Source organism: Oxyura jamaicensis, chromosome 1, assembly GCF_011077185.1.
Source record: "Oxyura jamaicensis isolate SHBP4307 breed ruddy duck chromosome 1, BPBGC_Ojam_1.0, whole genome shotgun sequence".
NCBI classification, from domain to species: domain Eukaryota; kingdom Metazoa; phylum Chordata; class Aves; order Anseriformes; family Anatidae; genus Oxyura; species Oxyura jamaicensis.
In genome coordinates, this window is record NC_048893.1 from 12,612,034 (window position 1) to 12,633,269 (window position 21,236).

Below are 21,236 nucleotides of genomic sequence, written 5' to 3' on the forward strand. Positions count from 1 at the left end.
ACAGCCACACTTTCTATTTATCCACCTTTATTTTTTACAGTTTTATTAGACACACACACAGAATTTCAGTTGTCCATATAGACGTACCTATTGATATGTGCTTGGAGGTCCCAAAGAAAGTATACAGAAAGACAGGATAAAATGAAGAATAAAGGCCGAACACTGGGGGAACAGCTGCCAGCAAGGCATAGGCTAAACCTAGAAAACAGATACAAATATGTACATTAGGCAAACAGCAGAAAAAAAAAATCTGAAGTGTAAGGATTTAAGCCTTCTAAAATTGAATTAATCTAACATGAACACTGGTGATACAGTACAGATTTAGAAGGTAAGGCTTGCAGGAAATATTCATAAATATGTATAATAACATGCCCAGAAATCTGAGTGGTTTAATTCAGGAAACCACAAGTCTAAAATCATAGGTGTTGCAGATGCGCGTGGGTGTGTTTGTGTGTGCATGTGCACAGTTGTGCACTCGCTGTTTTGCCTTTGTAGCTGGAAGTATGTCATAATGACATAAACACTTTTTATTGTTTTTGTTCTGATCTGTCAAAAAGTTAATAAACTATCCCCCGCTGCCCCAAACCCAAAACACCATAACCAGCAGACGTTTGATTTTTCTCCTTTTTAATCAGACATAACCTTCATGGCAACCTATGACTGATTAAATACTTTCTTCCTCTCTCTCCCCTTATCACAAAATGAGTGGGATTACCTAACAGCTTTCAGTTCCACAAAACACGCTCTGAAGTGTAAAACAAGCAGAGAAGCATTGCTTGTGCTCTGTAAGGACACAGAGCTTATACAGCCTGGGATTTTTCCCAGTGTATTTAATAAAATAAGTCCTTTTTGTTGTTTAGACATGCCAAGCCCCATGCAATGGAAGTGTGATCCACGCCATTCCCATTTGTTGGTGGAGCTGAGAAGCACGGGGTGAAGCTGTGGGAAAAGAGCACTGAGGAACACCTCCCCAAACGCTCTCCCTCAATGGGACTGAACGGGTGCTTGCCATGGGACTGGGCTCACGGGTAAACCACATGCACCCCATGATATGTAGTGTAACCGTCCTGAGAAGCTGCAGCCCATGGAGGAGCCCCCGGTGGAGCAGGTGGATGTGGCCTGGAGGAAGCTGCAGCCCGTGGAGAGGAGCCCACGCAGGAGCAGGGGGTCTGGGGGGAGCTGCTGCCCATGGGGACCCGTGCTGGAGCAGTTTGCTCCTGGGGATGGAACCCGTGGTATGGAGCCATGTGGGAGCAGTTCTTAAAGAGCTGCTGCCTGTGGGCAGCCCCCGTAGGCTCAGTTTGGGAAGGACGGCATCCCATGGGAGGGACCCCGTGTGGAGCAGGGGCAGAGAGGGACCGAGAAGAAGTGGCAGAGATGAAGTGTTAGGAACTCACTGCAGCCCCCCTTCCCTGTTCCCCTGTGCGATAAGGGAGGAATAGGTGGAAGAAGGTGGATGGGGGGAAGGTTTGTTTTCTTTGTTTCTCACTTCTCTACCTTGTTAGTAATAGGCAAAAAAAAAAAATTAATCTCCCTACGCTGAGTCTGTTTTGCCTGTCACAATAAGTGTTGAGTGATCTCCCTGTCCTTCACTCAACCCTTGAGCCCCTTTGCATCGTGTTTTCTTCCCCTTTCCCTTTGAGGAGGGGGAGTGAGAGAGCAGCCGTGGTGGAACTCAGCTGCCCCCGAAGTAAAACCACCACATTCACCCACAGAGGAAAGCCAGTGATACTCTAAAATGCTTCTCCCTGTTAGCTTATTTTTAAATTGAATGACAAAGTATTATGTTACCCTGAAAGCACAAGCTCGGAAATGATCTTCTGTGTCATCCAAGTACTCTCGTGCTGTGTAATAGCTCACGGGGTCTTGCTCACGTCCTAAACAACATTTGAGACCCAGAATTCCTACTCCTAACAGGACTGGACTGGCGATGCTGTTATTCTCTTGCGGCAATGTACTTTCGATCAAGCACTTCTGAAGCTCATCCCACGTACATCCTTTGTCCCAGGGGCTAGCTCTTGCCAAGAGCACCAGCGGAACACCCTGTACCATAACACCCTGGCCTTTAATATTGTGATGAACTTAGTAGTAAAAGGGACTAGAACTGAAAGCTAGTGGTGTCAATCCAGGGGTGGGTCAATGTGAAGTTCCTGATTTGAGTACTCTTTTAGTCCCTTTCCTTTTCATTTGTACTGGCATTTTTTAAAAGCTGTCAGTGCCAAGGAAATGAAGAGATACTGACATGACAGGAGTTCACTGCTCAAACACCCTGGTAATTGTAGTTCCTTCTGGAATGATTCCCAGGCTTCTTTGACCTTGAGCTTGCTATAACTACATCCATTCCAGAAAAATAAAAGTTCAACTTATGTCTTTTCAGAAAGGGAAAGATTAGAAGCAGTTCAAGGGTATGTCTGCAATCACCAGAGGGAAGAACAATGTTTAGGTTAAAACAAAGTCACAAAATTAACTATAAAGTTCACTCCTGACCACGTTTAGTGCTCTTATCTGGTCATCATGTAAACTTGGTATACAACTGGTGATGATTGTACCTTGTGCACCACAGATTTATTGATGTTAACCATATAACTTACCAGTTTAAGATAAGTTTAGTTGATGTCAATGCTTGTTTAAGAAAAAATATCCTTAATTATAAAAGAAAATCTAAATTTGGGAAGCTGCAGAAATAAAAAGGTCAATTGTATTGTTAGAATATTCCATTCCTTTAATGGGTCACCCCTACCAAAACCGAGGTTTCTCAGATTTACAGATTCATTCTTCAAGCCTGCTTCAGCCTAAAAAGCAATGAATGAGGTGGAAATAAGAAATAAGCCAAAACACAAGTAAACTTACGTATGTGTAATTGCCCTCAGCATGAGGATCCCACTGGGACTGGGCTCTGTACAAAACCAAGGATTCTTTCCAATTCAAGACCTCCTAGGGAAATCTACTGGGACTATAGCAGTTGTCATGAAGCTGCCATTCCCAGAGAAATGATGGCACCCCGTAACAGCACTGCAATAAAAATGCTGTCACTTTTCAACGCCGTAGCAGTTCTGAAATTGCTGACAGTAAAGCATCAGACTAAATAAAAGGCTTCACTCCAGTCACCAAGAACTGAACAGAGCAGTGAAAACAGGTTTTCTCTTCGTCTTCTGTAGTCTGCCGTTGCTTCAGAGCCTGGCTCCACTGGGTGTAAAGCTTTCAACTAACTCCATAGAAATTCCCCAGGTTCGCGTTATTGTTACACAAGCTACTCTTGATTTATTTCCACCATGCAAATTGTTGCCCACCACTATGTTACGGCTTAAACTAGTGGCTTCTATCCTTAAAATAAAAAGGGGGATCAGTCTCTGGTTTCTTGAGCATTCTTCTGACTAATTTCAGTTTGGTTCCGCTGCAACAGTTGCTTCCCTGAGGATTATCCTGCTGGAACTACTGTTGAAATACTAGGTCTGTTATGTCTATTAGATACTGCTACGTTCTGCAGGGAATCTGCAACAATTTTCACAATGAGATCAGAAGATCCTTAGGGGCCCTAAGCAAATGCTTAAACATGCATTTAAACTGAAAAGTTGTTCTGTCATTAAGAACTGTGGGTATTGATCAGAAAAGTAAGCTTCTTTCAGAGAGTTCACTGCATATCGCTGACTTTAAATTTGAGGGAATGCTCATTATGGGCCAGTCTGCAGAATGCTGTACTGACCTCCACAAACACACCTGCAAGGCCCATATTACTTTAATCAACACGTGTTCAGGAAGCCAACCACTACCATAAAAGCATACACAGAAAAGCAAAGAAGAGGATGAATAAATCCAGAGAGATACCCACCTTGAGGAAGCTGCATAACTCCAGTGCTTATACCTGAGATAATGTCTCCTAGTAAGTATTCCTTCACTGGGTAACGGGGAAGCCATTTTAAAATCGGTAAGAAACTGTAAAGATGAGACTTGGCTTTCTTAGAGGAACAACTGAAAAGACAAAGCAGAAAGAAAAAGTTAGACATTAGCAGGTCAAAAAAACGTATTTCATCCCTACGCAGGACAACAGCTCCATGGAACGCAGACTCAGATCCCTGATCACAGTGACTTCTGCACAAAGCTTAAGCACAAACAATTGTGACTCCAGTTAAGTCAGTCCTTTATCACGTTGGCTGCTGCTCACAAACCTTATGGCACTGGAGAAGAGAATCACAGTCTTGTGAGGCTGAAGTTCAGAGGGAAGTGAAACTTCAAGTCCGTGCACAAGAGGACGGTCACCCAGTACTCGTGGCTGAGATGATTTCTCTAGTAACAATCCCAAGGATAACTTCATTTCAGATAGTGCTTTCCCCTCATACATCTCATAATACTTTACTGTGTTTCTTCCTATTTTTATTTACTGCCTCCATGCTTTATGCTTTATTATAACTTCTGACATTTTTACACTTTTTTTTTTTTCTACTGTTTTATTAATGCTTTTTACTGTCACATACTGACAGGTTAATTTTAAAGCTCTTTGAGAACATAACCCTTCTTTTACCCTGGAAGCAAAGGCACTGAAGTCAGCAACACTGATCCCTGTGTCTTTTAGCAGAGTTATTTACCTTTTGAAACCCTGACTCATGACAAATGAACAGAGCCAAGAAATACATATCTCTATTCAGCGCTGCCATGCATCATACACTGATTTCACTGTGGTAAGAAAGCTTAACCTTGGGCAAAAATATAACATGGGGAGTATATAAATGCTTCTCTGAGTAGGGGAACTGCAAGACAACCGCAGAGACTTGTTAATATTTCCAAACACTCATGGAACTAAATGGCACAGTGAAGAAGCTTACTGCTACAAGTGAGAGAGGAACCAGAGTCACCCACACGTCACGTTTCAACAGACTGAATTGCAGGAAGTCACAGCTCAGGAGGATTTTGTTCCATGTATTTTTAATTTGGGACAGACGTGTTCTTTTGAGGTGGAAGTAGGTGCCATGACCATTAGAATGGTCATTCCAGTAAGCAAAGCAAATCTCTAAACGTCAAATCATGGGAACAGGAATATTCAACAGGCAAATAGGCAGAAATCATTTGTTGTCTTGCAGAACAAGGTTCTGGCAAACAACTGTGTAAACTCTGTAAATGAAGCCCTGCTAAGCATAAGGCTAAGGAAAACTTAACTAGAAGAAGTTTCTCTTCATTCTCCCCTGGCACCATGGAGCAAGTTTCATGGTTAAAGACATTTTATGTTTAATCAGATGATACTTAGGTTACACAACAGTTAGCTAAAAGCTATAGAGCACCTCCATTAAGTCCTTACTAAGCTAATAATAAGGGCTTCTACACAGCTTTCATGCACTTCCATTCTTCTGTGAAATGCTCATGTGAAGAACAAATTTCATCGAATCATAGAATCAGAGAATGGCCTGGGTTGAAAAGGACCTTAAAGATCACCTAGTTTCAACCCCCCTGCTCTGGGCTGGGTTGCCAACCACTAGAGCAGGCTTAATTTGGCTGTAAGTATTTCCATGTAAAAAGGACAGATATTTTCCTGGGCCTTATGAATTCATGTGTCACGTGATTTGACTAATACTTCACATTCCTATGTTGCATATTTTCCTTTTCACCTTAATGAAGGCAATTCAACTAATTTACCCAACCATTTCTAATACAGTTACAGATTACCATATAAAAACACACGTACAACTTCATGATGGTCTTGCTGAAAATCAAAGCAGGGTTTTTATCTTTTAGGTTACTTTGAAGAAATGACCAGCTATGTGCATGGATAAATTAAGAATCAGAATGGCTTCTAACCAATAAAACAAACAGAAGACACAAAACCCTACCGACAAGAGTGTGCAATCTTCTGCCTTAAAGTCTGAGGTGTTCTCTCCCGCCTGCGCAGCTGTCCTTGCAAGATCTCTTGGTTATATATTGGTCTCTCCACACAGTACTTCTGGGTTTGCTCAAGACATGCTTCGTGTTCTTGAGTGTGTTCCATAGCTGATCTCACTGAGCAGGAGCCAAGGAAGAAGAGCTCTACAGTCTCAGCAGAAAAACCTGGTGGTAAACAAAAAGACTTTGGTCGCTGAATGTCAGTTTTTGAACCTCTGATTTGACATTTCCTTTCAGAATGTACTTTGACAAGCCAGGTACCAGATCTTTGAACGGTGTCTAAAAGCACAGATTAGATGGTCTGGAACGGTAAGTAAATAAATTACACTCATGATCTTTACTGTATGCAAGCCATTATGTTTGTGCTTCTCTTAGGTAAAGAAAGCTTCTGCATTAATTACTTTGTAAATGATTGCAGAAACACAAAAATGGAAGGTTATATTCGTGCTTATCTGCTCCTTCCCTCCTCAGTTTCTAAATGAAACGTCAGTATCGAAGGGAGATGACTTTATTGCTGAGTTACTTCCTGCTCACTCACAAACTGCCACATCCATCTCCAAAAGGCAGAACTCCAACCTCACCAATAAGAAAACCACTTCTTTTTTTCCACGTAACCAGTTGCTTCCTGCTGCATCTATTCACCTGCCTTCTCTTCCCTGTTTCAGAGGCTTCTTCTTCCAATCAGCAAGTGTCTCAGGGATGTACAATTGCCTACTTTAAAGAACTGTTCTTTCAATGCATGTGCCGCTTACCACTGTTCTCAGTCTCGCACCCACTAAACTGGGAGTCAGGAGACGTAGATCATTTTAAAACTAGCCAGAAAGCATGTAAGCATCTATTGGTCTGTCTGACTCATTGCCAAAAACACCCTAGCATGTCCAGTAGATGCTCTATTAATTAGTTTGCCCTGTGATGGCTGCTTCTACAAATGTAGGGCAAGAATAACTCTGAATCATTATTATACAAAATCTGAACTCTGAGTTATAATTCAGAGCTCTCCAGGACCCTTCTTCTCTCCAGGGCCATCTCTCTGATCGTTTGTTGCCCCATATTTATAGAAGCAAAATGACAGGGCCACTATATCATTAAGTAGAAATGCTGGCTAGCACTACCTTTGATGACAGAAAGTGAGTGCGCAGGACTACAGCAAAGCTTACCACAAAGAGAATTTTCCAAATTGGCTTTAAAAGTAAAGGAGAGATTTCAGTTAAATCCCTGAAGCCGAGAAGGGACGGCAGTGATTGCTGTGGGTGCTGCGATGCCTTACGTCACTGTAAGACCCAGTTTCTACAGCACACCTTGCTCTTTTCTGGGGGTTTTGTAGTTCTGGGTAGAGAGAAACTGTAGAGAACTCATCTGTGCCCTAATACACCACTCTCCTTTCCTACTTACTTCATCTCCTCTTTTGATTCTTGCTGGGAAGAGTCTGACTCAGACTGACACAGGCTTTTTTTTGAGGGAAAAGCAGGAAGTAAATGTACTCTGAGATGTTTTTGCCATGCTGGGAATTAATTAATAAGGAGAAAATACATGCATTTTAATCTGAATCTTGCCACAATTACTCTAATCTGGATAAAGATGTTACTTAGAGCTTCATCTCTTGAAATAATAGGAAACAGCCAAAATTCTTTGGGCTCAAGTCCAGGGAGGCACTTAAGCATGTGTTTGCCTTGAACCAAGAGTTAACTGGGAGGTGCTTAGTTTTTTACTGTACATCAATACTTTCCCAGAAGTGGGTTACCACACAGAAATTAAACAAGTTACCACCTAAACACTCGGACGGAGCTAACCACCATTGGTCCAACGTTCTGATTCAGCAAATACAGGCTGCCCAGCAGCAAAATACCAATATTGCTCCCTAAGCCTTCAGCCTGACAAAGGTGCTGGAATTTTCCACCCAGGGCTCCCTGTTCTTTAACTCCTAGAAGAGAGCCTAGTGTCTCTTCAGTTCTTGTTAATTTGTAAGCAAGATTTTCCACAGACAGTCCCAAAAGGATATGTTTACTGATATTGTGACTTTTCTTTATATCACATTCCAAATTTACTTCAGATATTATAGCTTTTTCATCTATCTAAAACAGTAGCACACCAAAGGCGTTATCAGAGCTTGTTAGCTTAGCACTAATGAAATGAATTTTAATCTTCTTTTCCATCTTTCCATAGTTTCAAGTTAATATGAAGCCTGCATGACATTTTGTGAATTTTCTTGTGTTACTGTTTAGCAAATTATAGCTCTCAATATTACATTTTTCCCCCTACCTTCAGATTTTGATCTGGTCAACATTAGAACTGAATCATCCTACCTGCAACTCCCCTGACTAGCCCTGCCTCCTTTTTTTTCCCCCTCTCACCCCCATATTATCACACATATCCAATTTCATAGTGCAAGCAATACCTTCCATACTAGGATGTATGTTTGGCTGCTGAAATCTGAAGCACTTTTCTTTCTGCAAAGTCTACCTACCCACAAATACCACTTCCCACTTCACATCCTGCTCTGCTCCAGACAGGAAGATACACATGAATCCTAATGTAACTGAAATTTTAACCACTCTAATGCTTGCTGGAAGGGCAACCCAGCAGACCACAGGTATTCCAGAAGCTTTCTGGGATGCAGGATGTAGCCGTATGTAGCTTCCTGACACAGGTGAAGGAGAAGCTGACAAGAGGATGTGCTCTTCTGGACCTGATACTTACGAACAAGGAAGAATTGGTCAGGAGCATGAAGCTCAGGGGAAGCCTTGGCTGCAGTCACCATGAGATGGAGGAGTTCAGAATCCTGAGAGAAACCAGACACAGTCCTAGACTTCTGGACACCCACGGAGAGAAAGAGTCCTGGAGGGCTAGCAAATTTTCAAGGATCACTTCCTCCAAACCCAAGAATTTTCCATCTCAGTGAACAAGAATTCAAGCAAGAGTGGAAAGAAAGCCTGTGTAGATGAATCAGGAGCCCCTGACAGAATCTGTAGGAGAAAAGTAAGCATAGGAAATTTGGCAAAAAGGACAGATGACCCAGGAAGAACATAGAGGAACTGTTGATGCATTCAGGGAAAGCCGAATGCCACCTGGAGTTCAATCTGGCAGACATGAGTGGGAACAAAAAGGCCTTCCACAGCTATATCAGCAGCAAGAGGAAGACTACAGAAAATGTGGGCACTATATAGAAAAGGACAAAGGACCTGGTGACAAAGAACATGGAGAAAGATCAGCTGTGTCTCTCTCTTTATTGGTAAGATCAGTCTTCAGCAATCCTGACCCCCTGAGACCAGTGGGAAAGTTTGGAGCAAGGAAAACTTACTTTCAGATGGGACATACGGAAGTCCATGGGTGCACCTTCAGCAAGTTTAAAGGTAATCTAAAACTGAAAAGAGTGGCTGACGCACCAGACAGTTGTGTTGCCACTCAGAAGGACCTTGGTGGGCTGGAGAAACGGGCAGACAGGAACCCTGTGAAGTTCAACACAGGGAATCGCAAAGTCTAGGAAAAATAGCCCCATGCAACAGTAAATGCAGAGGATTTAATATTTAATTATCTGGAAAGCACTGCTGGACAAAAATTTGTACATTAAGCAGCAACGTGCCCTCCTGGCCAACAGTACCCTAGGCTGAATTACACAGTGTCACCAGCAGCCTGCGAGGGGCAGTTCTTCCCTCGGCTCAGTACTCATGAGATACACGTGGAGTACTGGGTCCAGTGTGCTGAACAACTGAGAAGCAATTTTAATCTGTCTTAAACAGAAAACCCACCCCAAAAAAATCAGAACAAACGAGAACTACAGCCACATGCAAAAGGCACATAAGTGGGGATAACAAACAATATCAGTTCATAGGCTTGGTTTTCACTGAGCTGTTCCAATAAAACAAGAATATAATATCAAAACCTTTCTAGCCAAGGTTTGAAAAGCATGCACCCCTTCTTCCTGCTCCAGAAGAGCCAGCAATACAAATCAATCCCCTGCCAACTCCAAACAATTAAGGTCCTAATCAGGTTACATATCTTCCACGTTCAAGTTTGCTCAGCTTCAAGTAGATTGGTTAATATTTGGAGAAGCCAGACGAGTTTGTAGTGTAAATCTAGCTATGAATAGAACGTAAGATCTTCAGTTCCTTCCTCATTTCTATGTACATGTCAACACTGCTCCAGATACTATGAGCATGTTCAGAACAACAGACCTCCAGTCCTTCCTAGGGCTTCTGTTTGCCACGGTAAAATAAATGATCCAGATGTAATTGACAAGCTGAACTGCGCTCAGCTCTGAATCAGCTACCCAGATGATGGCAAGTGTTAGTATGAAATTACTGCCAGGGGTCATAACCTAGGTTTCACCATCCAGAAGTCCAGAAGTTTGTTAACTGTAGATTGAGCCATTTCTGATTTGAACTAGGAAGTTGTACTGCACTGGATCATGAGAACTGCCTAACATGAAAGCTAACCTGAGGCAGGACAGTGCAGGATAGGATCTCGTGTTTAGCTATGGTTCACGGTTGATACCAGAAGACTTATGTGGCAAATACAACAAATAATGGCAAATAACATCTCCTTAGAAGAGATTGTAAATCCAGTCCAAAATGACAGCTGGATACACTATTCTCTGTGCTCCACGTCACATCACCAACTTCATATTAACAGCCCTAAGTAACCATGTTCTCTGATGACTACGTCGAATACCAAGCTGTGGACAACATAAAAAAGATGTAAGTCTTTAATATCATCCACTATTTTTTCCCTTTTTTTTTTTTTTTTTTCTCCAAAAGTGGACACAGAACAAGATGGATCGAGATGCTTGTGTTTAAAACAGATAATACATATTGTCCACAGAGCAGATGCAGAGACAGAGAGAGTGACATGTTGTGACTGGTTTCAGTGTCTCTCCAAGTGGTTGCTGGTTACCAATATGACCATTAGCCACTAGAGATACCGAGGGCTTAGAAATTCAGCCTTGTCCTTCACTCCCAACATGCTCAAGGAAGAGCAAAAATAGCTACTGTCATTCCCACGAGGACACAGCTTAACACTATGATTTCTGAAAACTCCCAGACTTTCAACAAGGGAAGAGAAAGGAGATCTTTGGGGATTCGTGAGGCCCAATTAACAGTGGAATACTGCTCTTGGACAACCTATGAACTTCATAGCAAGGGAAAAATTAATACTCTATTAAGAAACACTGCCATTAATCTTATCAGCCAGATAAAAGTTGAGCTGAAGTACTTAAAAGGTGCATGCAAGAGACTTAAGAGTTGCCAATTCTTTATCTGACTGATAAAGACCTGCTCTTGTCTTTACTGCTACTATCAAACTGAAGGTGTTAAAGGGAAAAAAAAAAGTGAAGCAAACATCACTTTATAACACCATCATTAGTAATTAAGCACTTTCTCTTCCCAATCTTAGATGATAAAGCAGGGTTGTCAAGCCATCTACGCTGATTTGGAGACATGAAGAATAATGACCTGCCTGTTTTGAAAGAGCAGAAAGCCTTCCTGCTGGCAGCTAAGCACAGAGTTGCTTTGGCAAAGCATGGGCGGAAAGTACTAATACAGCATTATGCTAGAGGAATGCATCTGTGCTGGGGAACTCCAAGTCTGACCATGAACTGCAAAGTCTACTGAATATTTATGTACCTTTAATTTTACAAATAACAGTGGACTGCCATCAGCCAAAAGGCTGGTAGAAACATATGCTCACTCTACATAAGGTATGTTCCACCAAACGCACACTGAAAACCAGAACTATTGCAAGGTCCGCTCCTAGCGTCTGAAGAGGTGAAGCACAAAAACTGAGGCAATTTTAAGAACTGCAACTTCTCACATTTCTTTCTTCTCTCTGGCCTCACTCCACAGCACCCTATGCTCTCCCACTTATCTTCAGCAATTATAAAATGATAGCAAGCTGGAACAGAAGGTTTTTTTTTTTTTTTTGAAAACCACAAAGCAGATGTGAAATGACTGGGTGGGGTTGATGAGCTCTCCTACTTTCCTTGGACTATGCTTATCATCCTTATTTCTCCTTCGCTACTCCCATTAAGTCCACTAGCAAACAGATGGCTTAGAATTGTAGCCTTCTTATAAAGCTTCACAAATTAAGAAACAACTTGTGAACTGAACAGAATTTTCACTGCGTAGGTTGTAAGCTAAGAAATGCACTCCAGGAGACTTGCTGGTGAAACAAAAAATCAGGATCGTGAATATCCATTCAGCTTTTAGACAGACAAAATTTCCACTCTATTCCACATAAAAAGTTAAGATGGCTACATAAACTGTGTCAGGTACATGATAAAAGCTCCTCAGAGACACACAGGCAGGAGGGTGAGCCCAAGTAACACCATTAGGCTACTCCCAGGCCCACGGAAGGAGCCATCAGCCCATCAAAGGCCCATCTCCACACACCCAGAGTAGCACAGGGGGACCAGCAATGGGGCCTGGCACGTTGCACCCAGCTCTGGGTGTGGGATCACCTGCGTATCTCTAGGGGCGAGAGCACAGAGGGGGGACTTTGGGGTCCAGTTGACAGGGGACACTGGGATGCAGGAGCTAGCTACTGGGCCCTGTGTGTCCGAGCCCAGCTGCCAGAGGAATCCACCTCCTACATAGATAAATTTATATATATACACGTATGTCTTTATGCATATTCTTGCTAAAGACCTCCATGCTGCTCGGCCAGAGAAGGTAGAAGGGTGAGACTGGCGGTGCTGTCTGTCTAACCTGTGTGGCTGGCCAAATATATGCATAAATATGCAGTGTATATGTGCTCTGTATAGCTGCTGGGAACACATTTTCAGCCTTGCTACCGGATGGATTTGGGGATGTGAAGAAGCCTCACCTTGGTTGGATCTGGGGATGTGGAGCAGCAGCAGCCTCACCTTCCTTAGGCTGATTCAGCATGACATTTTCCTCTATCAAACTGATCATTTAGCCACTGAAAAGAGCGTAACAACACATGAAGCACAGAGATCCTTGTCTCAGAACATGGTAACAAATCAGACCTTTAAAAAAATTACGTATGTCCTACTTCATGATCCTTGTCAAAAAAAGAAAAAACACTTTAGCTTCTAATGATTTATTCTATGGACTAATGAATTTATTAGAGTATCTAATGTTCTCTCTTATCAAATAGCAATCTTCTGTTTGTTTTCAACAAGATAATGTTTTGGTAACCTGTTACACTGATTGAGCTGTTTAATCAGTTTCACATAAGACAAACACCTGAAGCACTTTGAGCAGCAAACACCAGTCTCCCTGCCAGTCAGACACAGATAAGAGATGGCTTCTGTTTCCAGTGCAGACACTTTGATGTCCACGAGAACCCACAGAAATATGTACAAATAAGAGTGATCTTCTTGTGACTTTGCTGTCCTTGCAAAGGTCATGGATGGTCTGAATCTGCCACAGCCACCCCCTCAGAATATTCCTTTTGATCTCCAGAAGCAGCAGCTAGAGACAGTGGAATCAGATAAGTTAATCAGAACGGTATTGTGGCCGAGGACTGCTGTGTTGTACTTAAGCCAACTGATAAGGATGCACAGCCCTCCATGTAGCTCAGGGCCAGGTAATCATTAGCTAGGTTCATTTCCTCAGGGGAAATTCACTGCCAAAAACTTTATTAGAGCAGTCTTCATTCTAGTCACCCAGTTGCTGATCAGAGGAGAGAGCATGAATCAATCAGGCATACACACCAAGCTAACCCAGAATCACTTCTATGGTCCATGAACCTTAGTGCACTAATGACCTCCAGCTGAACATTAGAGGTGTTCGTGGCACCCTTTATCCATCTTTTCCTAGCAAAGTGGAACAAGCAGCCAGCAAACAGGTGGCTGACTGTGCAGAAGGAGTTACATGGTACACCACCTTCAATGGAGAAGCCACTTAATGAGCCCTCCCAGTCTGCATCACAGATTGCTTCCTCAGCCCTGTTTACACACACCACCAGCCTCTCGACTGGCTGCGTCAGGCTAAATATAAACAAATAAAAGGCAGAAGGTTGTTATTTATAACCAGATTAATTTCAGTGATCATATTTATAGTGCGAACCTCTGAAGCCATAGGGAAGCTGAAGGATAGCGAGCCACAGAACGTTAACAGGAAGAAATGACGGGGTGGGAGGATGGAAGAGGGGGTTTAGAACAGGATTATAAATTTGTATCTCAGTTTCTCTGCTGAAAACAAGGCATGAAGTAACTACTTTACTTAGCTAATGAGAGGTTTTAAAGTCTCTCCAAGGGTCCTCTAGGGAACTTCTTCCTAATTGTTTCAGAAAGGATTTGCCCCTTTCCAGAACAAGGTACACTCACTGTCATGCCTGAAGAAATTCCTGAAGGATTTTTTCTGAAAAAGCCAACAAAGAGCTTCACATTGGGCAGATATTCTCTGAGGAGGCAGTAATAGCTCTTTAATCAAGCTGCAACTCTCCTGCTAGTTTTGAGAGAGAAGTTCAACTTCTCTATCCACGTGAGGATCTGTGTTTGGCAGAAACAGCTCTTTGACAGCTACTTTTAACGAGCATTTTGGGAGTGGGCCTTTTGTGCAATAGGTAACAAATGAAATCCTACAAAAGCAGCGAGTAGGACTTGACCTGTGACATACCCTGCCCGTGTTTATGCAACTGCTACTTGGCTAAGATTAGGTTATCCAAGCGATAGCGTCTTCCTGTCTCCTATGTACTTAAGGGTGTTGCCTCATGCTCTGAAGGTGATTGCCAGCCAGTGGAAATTACTTTCTTCGACATCTTGACGCCAAGGTTATGCAGGAAGGCCACAAGCGTGCAGTTATAGTACTGCTTTTCCTTGAAATATTTAAAATTCACGGTAAGCGACATGCACCTGTACAGAACCTTCTCAGGTCAAACAACAAGTCATTCCCTTATTTGCACTCACTGTATGCCTTCGCTTTTCTTCTGTTGCTGATAACTCCCAGAAACAGAAGTGTGTCTAACACTCCTTGGGAGCTTAAATGCCAGCTGCCACTCAATAAGTGTGCCAAAGGGAGTAATTACATGATGCATTTTCCTCAGCGGAGGAGCCATCTAATGAATCCTCCCCCTCTATGGCACAGTCTGCTTCCTCAACCCCACAGTGACAGCTCTGTGTCTGCTCTTTGCTACACAAGCTAAAACCACTCATCTCTACCCAGCTGAAGAAATGGCTCCACAATCCCAACAGTGCAATTACAAAGAACAACATCCCGAAATTGCTTTGGACTGACTCCAGTTATTGGTTTGCACTGAATGCTTTCCTGTGCTGAAGGTTTACAGTAAGGTGTACAGGACTGATGAAACAGCCTGCCAGGCTCATGCCCTCACAGTTGTACTTTAACTCGACAAGGCCACTGAAGCACCAGATTTTCAGCCGTGCTGGTGATGTCTTCATAAACTGGTGTCATTTATTTCAGAGAACTGAAGATATGTATGTTCTGAGGAGAGCTCTAAGAGAGTAGTGGTACCCATCACTCAAGCAAGCAGCAAAGCTAGGAGACCACCTACCAAAACCTCATCTATACCAGTTTCATAAAGATATAAGTAAAACTTGCTTTACCCAGGACTGTAGGGACAAAGAAGAGTTCTCCAACTGACTCCTAGCAGGAACAGGTTCTTTCAACAGAAAACAAAAACAGGGTGCAATGACCAAAGAATTGAAAGAGCAACAAGGGTGCCTGGGCTGAGGATTTCATTCATCAAATGAAATGAAGAAAAGTTCTTTGAGTTATTTTTCTGGTCTGACTATTTCTTGCAAGAACCTCCTTTCCTCAGAAATGCATATACGAAAGGTTCGGGTCAGATGTGTGGACACGAGTACAGCAGGATCTGTAGCACTGCAATGCCATACTGAAAAAGATCACAAGCATCAATTTAAAACATGAAACTGGAAAAGAAAACAGAGAAACACACTACAGAACCAAAACCAACCAGACAAGATGTACAGTGCAAAATTCCAAGTTGAACTTTGAAACAGACCAGAGGCAGAAGATAAAGAAATATTAAAACTGAAAGAAATGAGGAGAGCTTATAAAACAGCATTGCAGTCAAAATTGTGTAGTAAGCACTGTTCTAGTAAGTGGGCGAGGCAGGGTTAAACCCCAACGTGCTGAAGGGGTAACTGAACTCAGGTTTTCCTTTCTCTGGGAAAGGACTTCAACCACGTTGTGCCATATAGGTATGGCAGCAGCAGCAAAACTTCAGCATTTAAAAAAGGCATTACAGATGCCAGTGTCTACGAAAAAGACCAGTGGTTTTGTTCCAGACATGACTCTTCAGACATGCCTGAGCTCAGCAGAGCTCCTGCCACAACAGGAGCAGGCAATGTTCCCTGACAGGCACCTTGGAACAGTGACGCAAGCTTTCTCCTGTGTGGTATATTATGTTTTGAATTCTGCTTCATGAATACCAGCTGCCCAAAATCCAATTTTGTAATGTCTAGCCAGCTTAACCTTAATCTGATTGGAAAGTTCTGCCCATGCTTTAGTTATGAGAGATTACATGAGAAGCTCTTGAAAGCCACGGCCCTGTCTCAGACCCTGATTTCCATAAAATTAATGAAAATAAACAAACTGACATTAGTTCTAGCCCAGTCTAGGTGTCAGAATCTCAGGTTTTGGACCATTAAAATATATTAATTAGCTGAAACAAAACAAAACAAAACAAACACAAACCAACAACAAAACACCACCACTACAAAGAACCCAAACAAAATTGGACATACACAAAGGTAGGCAAAAGTTAGAGCAGCAGAACTTGATCCACCACCTGTGCAAAACTGGTAAGAAATCTTCAGTAAAGGCTGAAGAAACAGAGACTCCACCCAGGCCCTGAAAATACCCACTCATTGTCAAAAACCTCCCAAAAAGGCAATCACGCTATTGTTTGTCACATGGAAGGTCCTCCCAGCCTGCTACTGTACAGAACAAAAGAAAACATTAACGTGAATCTTTAGGAAAGGTAGCCCAGGTTCCCACAGAGGCCAGTTGTTCATATATGGACTTTTATGATCATTAATAAAAATCAAGATCTTATCAATGTAACTGATCTAGCAGGACAACATTATGCTGCTTAACAGGTCTAGAGAAGGAAACATCAGGATAAAGAAGGCATTTAATTCTCTAAACTTAACTGGGGAATAATAGTTTGATTTGAGTGGGAGAAGTTTAACTTCAGCACAGACTTCTTGTGTTAAAAGTTATAGATCTACCAACCCATCAGACAGTAAAACACAGGCTTTAGAAGAACAGTTCTTATGGAAAAGTCTATCAGCGCATCAGGTTCAGAAGGAAGTGAATGCTGGTCACAGGGAAACAAACGTATGACACACCAGAAGACCCTCGTGTAAAAGCTATTTAAGCTATTTGAAAAAGCGTGACTGGCATGAAGAAATGAGGGAACTCATGACAGCCCCTGAATCTTGAGTAATAAAGTAAAGCAACCTCTTTTGATGCTGGAGAGAAGATGGCATAATCAGTAGATTGGCATGAAAGACCTTACGGCTTTCTCCCTGTGTTACTCCGGAGGAAGAAGCAGCAGCTGAAATAACACATGCTATCCCTAGGAATTTTGTATACGCCAATTTAATCATCAAATCGACATCTCCTATACATGCACAATAGAGTGTTGTTGTCATTTCATTATTCTTTGAGGGCCGTTGTCTTTCTTTTATTCAGCTAAAGTTCTGATGCTACAAAGTCACTAGGAAAGTTACTATAATGTAAATTCTTCGGTCGCACTGCATTCAAACTGGGGACATGGGGACAATGACAGATTAAGCCTTCAGAGATGTTATTAAATAAACCAGGCACAGTTTGCACCTCAGTATTTCCCAAAATTATTCTGGTTGCGGCCTGCCAAGTTTACAGCATGACTTACAGCTGCTACTGCTTCACTGAGGGCTGTGACACCTAGCTCAGTAACAACTAGAGTAACCAATGCTGAGTGGCAATTGCTACTCCATTTCAGAGATGTTTGGCAGTACATTGCAAGACAATCAGTAAAACAGCTTAGTTCAGAAACACTGCTAAAAGCAGTACTGGAACATCTATCACATGTCCTGAGAATACCTGGAATTGCCATAAACCAACTATTTCAAAATATGATTACTATCACTTGAGGAAGGCCAATGCTAGAGTTGATCTCCACAGGGTTAATTCAGTGCAAGTCATCCACATGTGCTCGCTGTCTGAAGCTGTACAGGTAAGGGGATTACTTGTTCCATTTCCACAGCAGTTGATAAAGTAGCATGAGATTTATGTTACAGAACTTTCATCAGTAAAGATGCCTATTACGTAGAATACATTGTATTGCAAATTTAGGAGAAAAAGCATTGAAACTCTCTCTGGAAATTTTGGTTTCCTTTTGTGAAATCTTTGGGGGGGGAAAAAAAAACAGTGGCCAGGAGCTAATTCCAACCTGCCAGTCTTCCCCATCCAAACTAATGCTGAGCAACTGGAATAGATATGAATGTACTTTCTGCTGAGTCATCACTAAGTAAAGGCAGTAATTGCTAGGTTTTTAATGATTATTATTACTGATGGCATATCTCTGGATGCCAGATGCAACAGCCATGTGGATATCTGAAATTTCAGAGCATCCTGAAGGCAGCTGTCAGCCCTCTTTCAACGTTCAGATGCTTAAGTTTTGTAGAAAAGCAGTGCGTGCACCAGCACAACAAGTTTAAGCTTACTTACTTTCCTGGCTGGTGTTCCAGTTGCTTTCACTGATCCCTTCAATGGAGTTCAGGATGTTCCCTCAGCTTGCAGACCACAAGTCGAAGAACACTGACACGGGGGGAGGCTCAGTCCTGTCCCTTGCCAGAACACTGCAAAAAGCACAGCTCAATCCCGTTAATTTTTTTATTTTTTTTATTTTTTTTTTAAAGGTCTGGAAGATCTTCGGGTTGAAGCTAGCAACGAGGAAAGCAGTTATTATTCCTGCTTGGTACGTGACTGGGGCGGCTGCTCTGACCCCACAGCCCGCAGCTCCGCATCAGAGGGTTGAAAGCATTAGATGAGGAAATGACTGATCTCTCAACCCTGATCTCTCAACCCTCTTCTGCTCCTGGGGATATCCCCTCATTATAGACACCCCTCGCAGGAGGGGACACCACCCTCAGAAGGGACCCCCCTCAGGAGGGGTCACCCCCTCAGGAAGGGGACCCCTCTTTCAGGAGGGGACACGACCCCCTCAGGACGGCTCCCTCTCTCAGGAGGGACCCCCTTCCCCCCTCAGGAGGCCCAGCCAGCCCCCCCAGGCGAGCCTAGCCGCCCTCCGCTCACCTCCAGCCGCTGCCTCCCTCCGGCCGTACTCCAGCCCTCCCCGCCGCCGCCGCCGCCTCCCCTCCGCGCCCAAGGTGAGCGCCGGGGGCGCGGGCAGGGTGTAGTGAGAGGAGGGGAGGGGGGGACGGCCCCGCCCGCTCCGTCAGCCGGCCGCGGGTGCGGCTGGGACTCGTAGTCCGTGCTCCTCATACCCCCGCCGGGCGAACACGGTCCGCCGCCTACAAATCCCAGCATGCCGCGGGGCTGGCGAGTGCCCATGGCTGGCGGAGTGGCCGCTGCCGTCGCCTCAGTGCGGCCGGGAGCGGGAGGGGGCGGTGGGGTGAGGGGGTGGCCGGAGGGCTGAGGGGGTGACGGCCCCGACACCCCCTTTTCCCCTTAAAAAGGAATCGTAGAACCCGGTGTTCACTTTGTTGCATTATTTTTGAAACCTTAAAGCGGCTACTTGGCATTGTAGCCCTGGCTAGAGTGTTTTGTTGTTGTTGTTGTTGTTGTTGTTGTTGTTTTTAACTTAAAATCTAGAATCAAACAAATACGGTACTTTCAGTGTTGTCAAACAGAACTTTCAAAGCCAAACGTTTTCAAAGCTGTATTTTAAGTAAGAGGTTTGTTATAACCCGTTTTCTCCCCAGGAGGGTATACCATTTTGGCATTTTGAAGAAAAAAAAAACAAAAACAATTTCAGAGTAATGTGTTGACGACTTGCCACAAACGTGGGGTAGAGTGGTGCTGGGTGCCAGTGTTTTATACAGAGCTCGGTAAACGGAGTTACCTTGGGAATATTTTTCTGATAGAGGTTTATTTATTCATAAATTTATTAGTAGCAGTAGTATTAGTATTATTTTATCCTGGATTTGGGCACCTGTACCTTGTGTGAGAAAGGAGGTGTGCTCAGCTTAGGAAGGCGTTGCCTTTGGTGTACTGAAATTGTGGGTTGCTTTATTACCGTTAAAGCACGTATCGCAGTAACATAGTAAGGATAGAGCTGTGCTTGTGCACACTGCACAAAGAGGAGGAAAAGGAGAAACCTTAAAACAAACACGGGAATAGCAGCGTAAAGATTTCCTGCTAGAAAATCCACAAAGGTATAAATCATTTTAAATTTGACAGTAATTCACAGTGGGGATTACGTTAAACTAATTGTGTCAATAGTTGCATTTAAATACATGAAATAAAGCTGTTTTTAATTTCTTGTGCACATTTTAGCATGACCCACTGGGAAGGTTAATAGTTCTTTTTATTGCTTTTTCCAGCATTGTTTAAAATGGTACAAGATGCTTCAGTGCTTCAGCTCCGAGAGAAGGGCAGGGATTAATATAGTGCTGAACGCAGTAGAAGCAAGATGAAAAGAGGATTTTGGGTCAAAACACAGAATAGGAGGAGAAGTTAGTACAGAATAAACAATACAGACAATTGGAGAGGCCAAAAAAAATTCCTGTGGAGGATAGCTGTGGGCAGCCTGTCCCTGGCGCGCACACCACCCGAGCTGTGTGATGACAGGGCCCCAGCGTGAGCTTCAAGGGCTCCTCAAGCCCACAGGCTCCGGAGCAGCAGGAGCCATTGCTCTCCGGCAGCGCAAGGGAAGCTGCGAGGCGCTGCCGAAGGCTGGATCCAGCCCTCGCTCTCTGTCTGGAGCTTCGGTCCTTCGGGCATTCACTTCTCAACTTCCTTCTTCCTCAAATAACCGCTGACAGTGAATATGGTCCCGCAGCTAGCTGAGAAGGAGGGGAGCGTGGAGGCTTGTGGCACTTCGGGCTGTCTCTTTGGGGTGGGTTTTCCACAGGGGACTTGTGGTGGAGCCTCCCAGGCTGGCAAACTGCACCGGGTGGCCTGGGTCACTCCCGCAGGAGCCTTCTAACCATCGCTCGACTTTATAGGGCAGAAAAAGACTGTATGTGTTTGACCGCAGAGTGTTATGAAAGTCCTAGGACAGGTCAAACCAGTCAAATCAGTAGAGATGGGTATTTACAGGTTGAAGTAAAATACACTTTTAGTTTGACTGGGATTTTTCCTGTGATTTCAGTGGCACTTGGCTTGGTCCTCAAAGTGCTCCTGTTAATTAGTTACTACCTATCTCCTGTACCGATACCCTAGTCATGTCAGGCTTTATTATCATCCGTAATA

The 21,236-nt window shown here is 43.4% G+C and overlaps 1 protein-coding gene across 1 annotated transcript in view; it reads right to left on the bottom strand.

Annotated features, from left to right (window-relative positions):
- SLC26A5 (solute carrier family 26 member 5) overlaps nt 1–19,257 on the bottom strand; it is a 33,805-nt gene extending 14,548 nt beyond the window's left edge. Inside the window, exons 1-5 of the mRNA XM_035347234.1 lie at nt 19,116–19,257; nt 18,528–18,658; nt 5,820–6,033; nt 3,830–3,969; nt 88–198 (exon numbers count right to left, since the gene is read on the bottom strand). Coding sequence (XP_035203125.1) covers nt 88–198; nt 3,830–3,969; nt 5,820–5,974 — 406 coding nt within the window. The 5' untranslated portion in view covers nt 5,975–6,033; nt 18,528–18,658; nt 19,116–19,257. The remainder of the gene's footprint in view (nt 1–87; nt 199–3,829; nt 3,970–5,819; nt 6,034–18,527; nt 18,659–19,115) is intronic.
- Nucleotides 19,258–21,236: the final 1,979 nt, after the last annotated feature.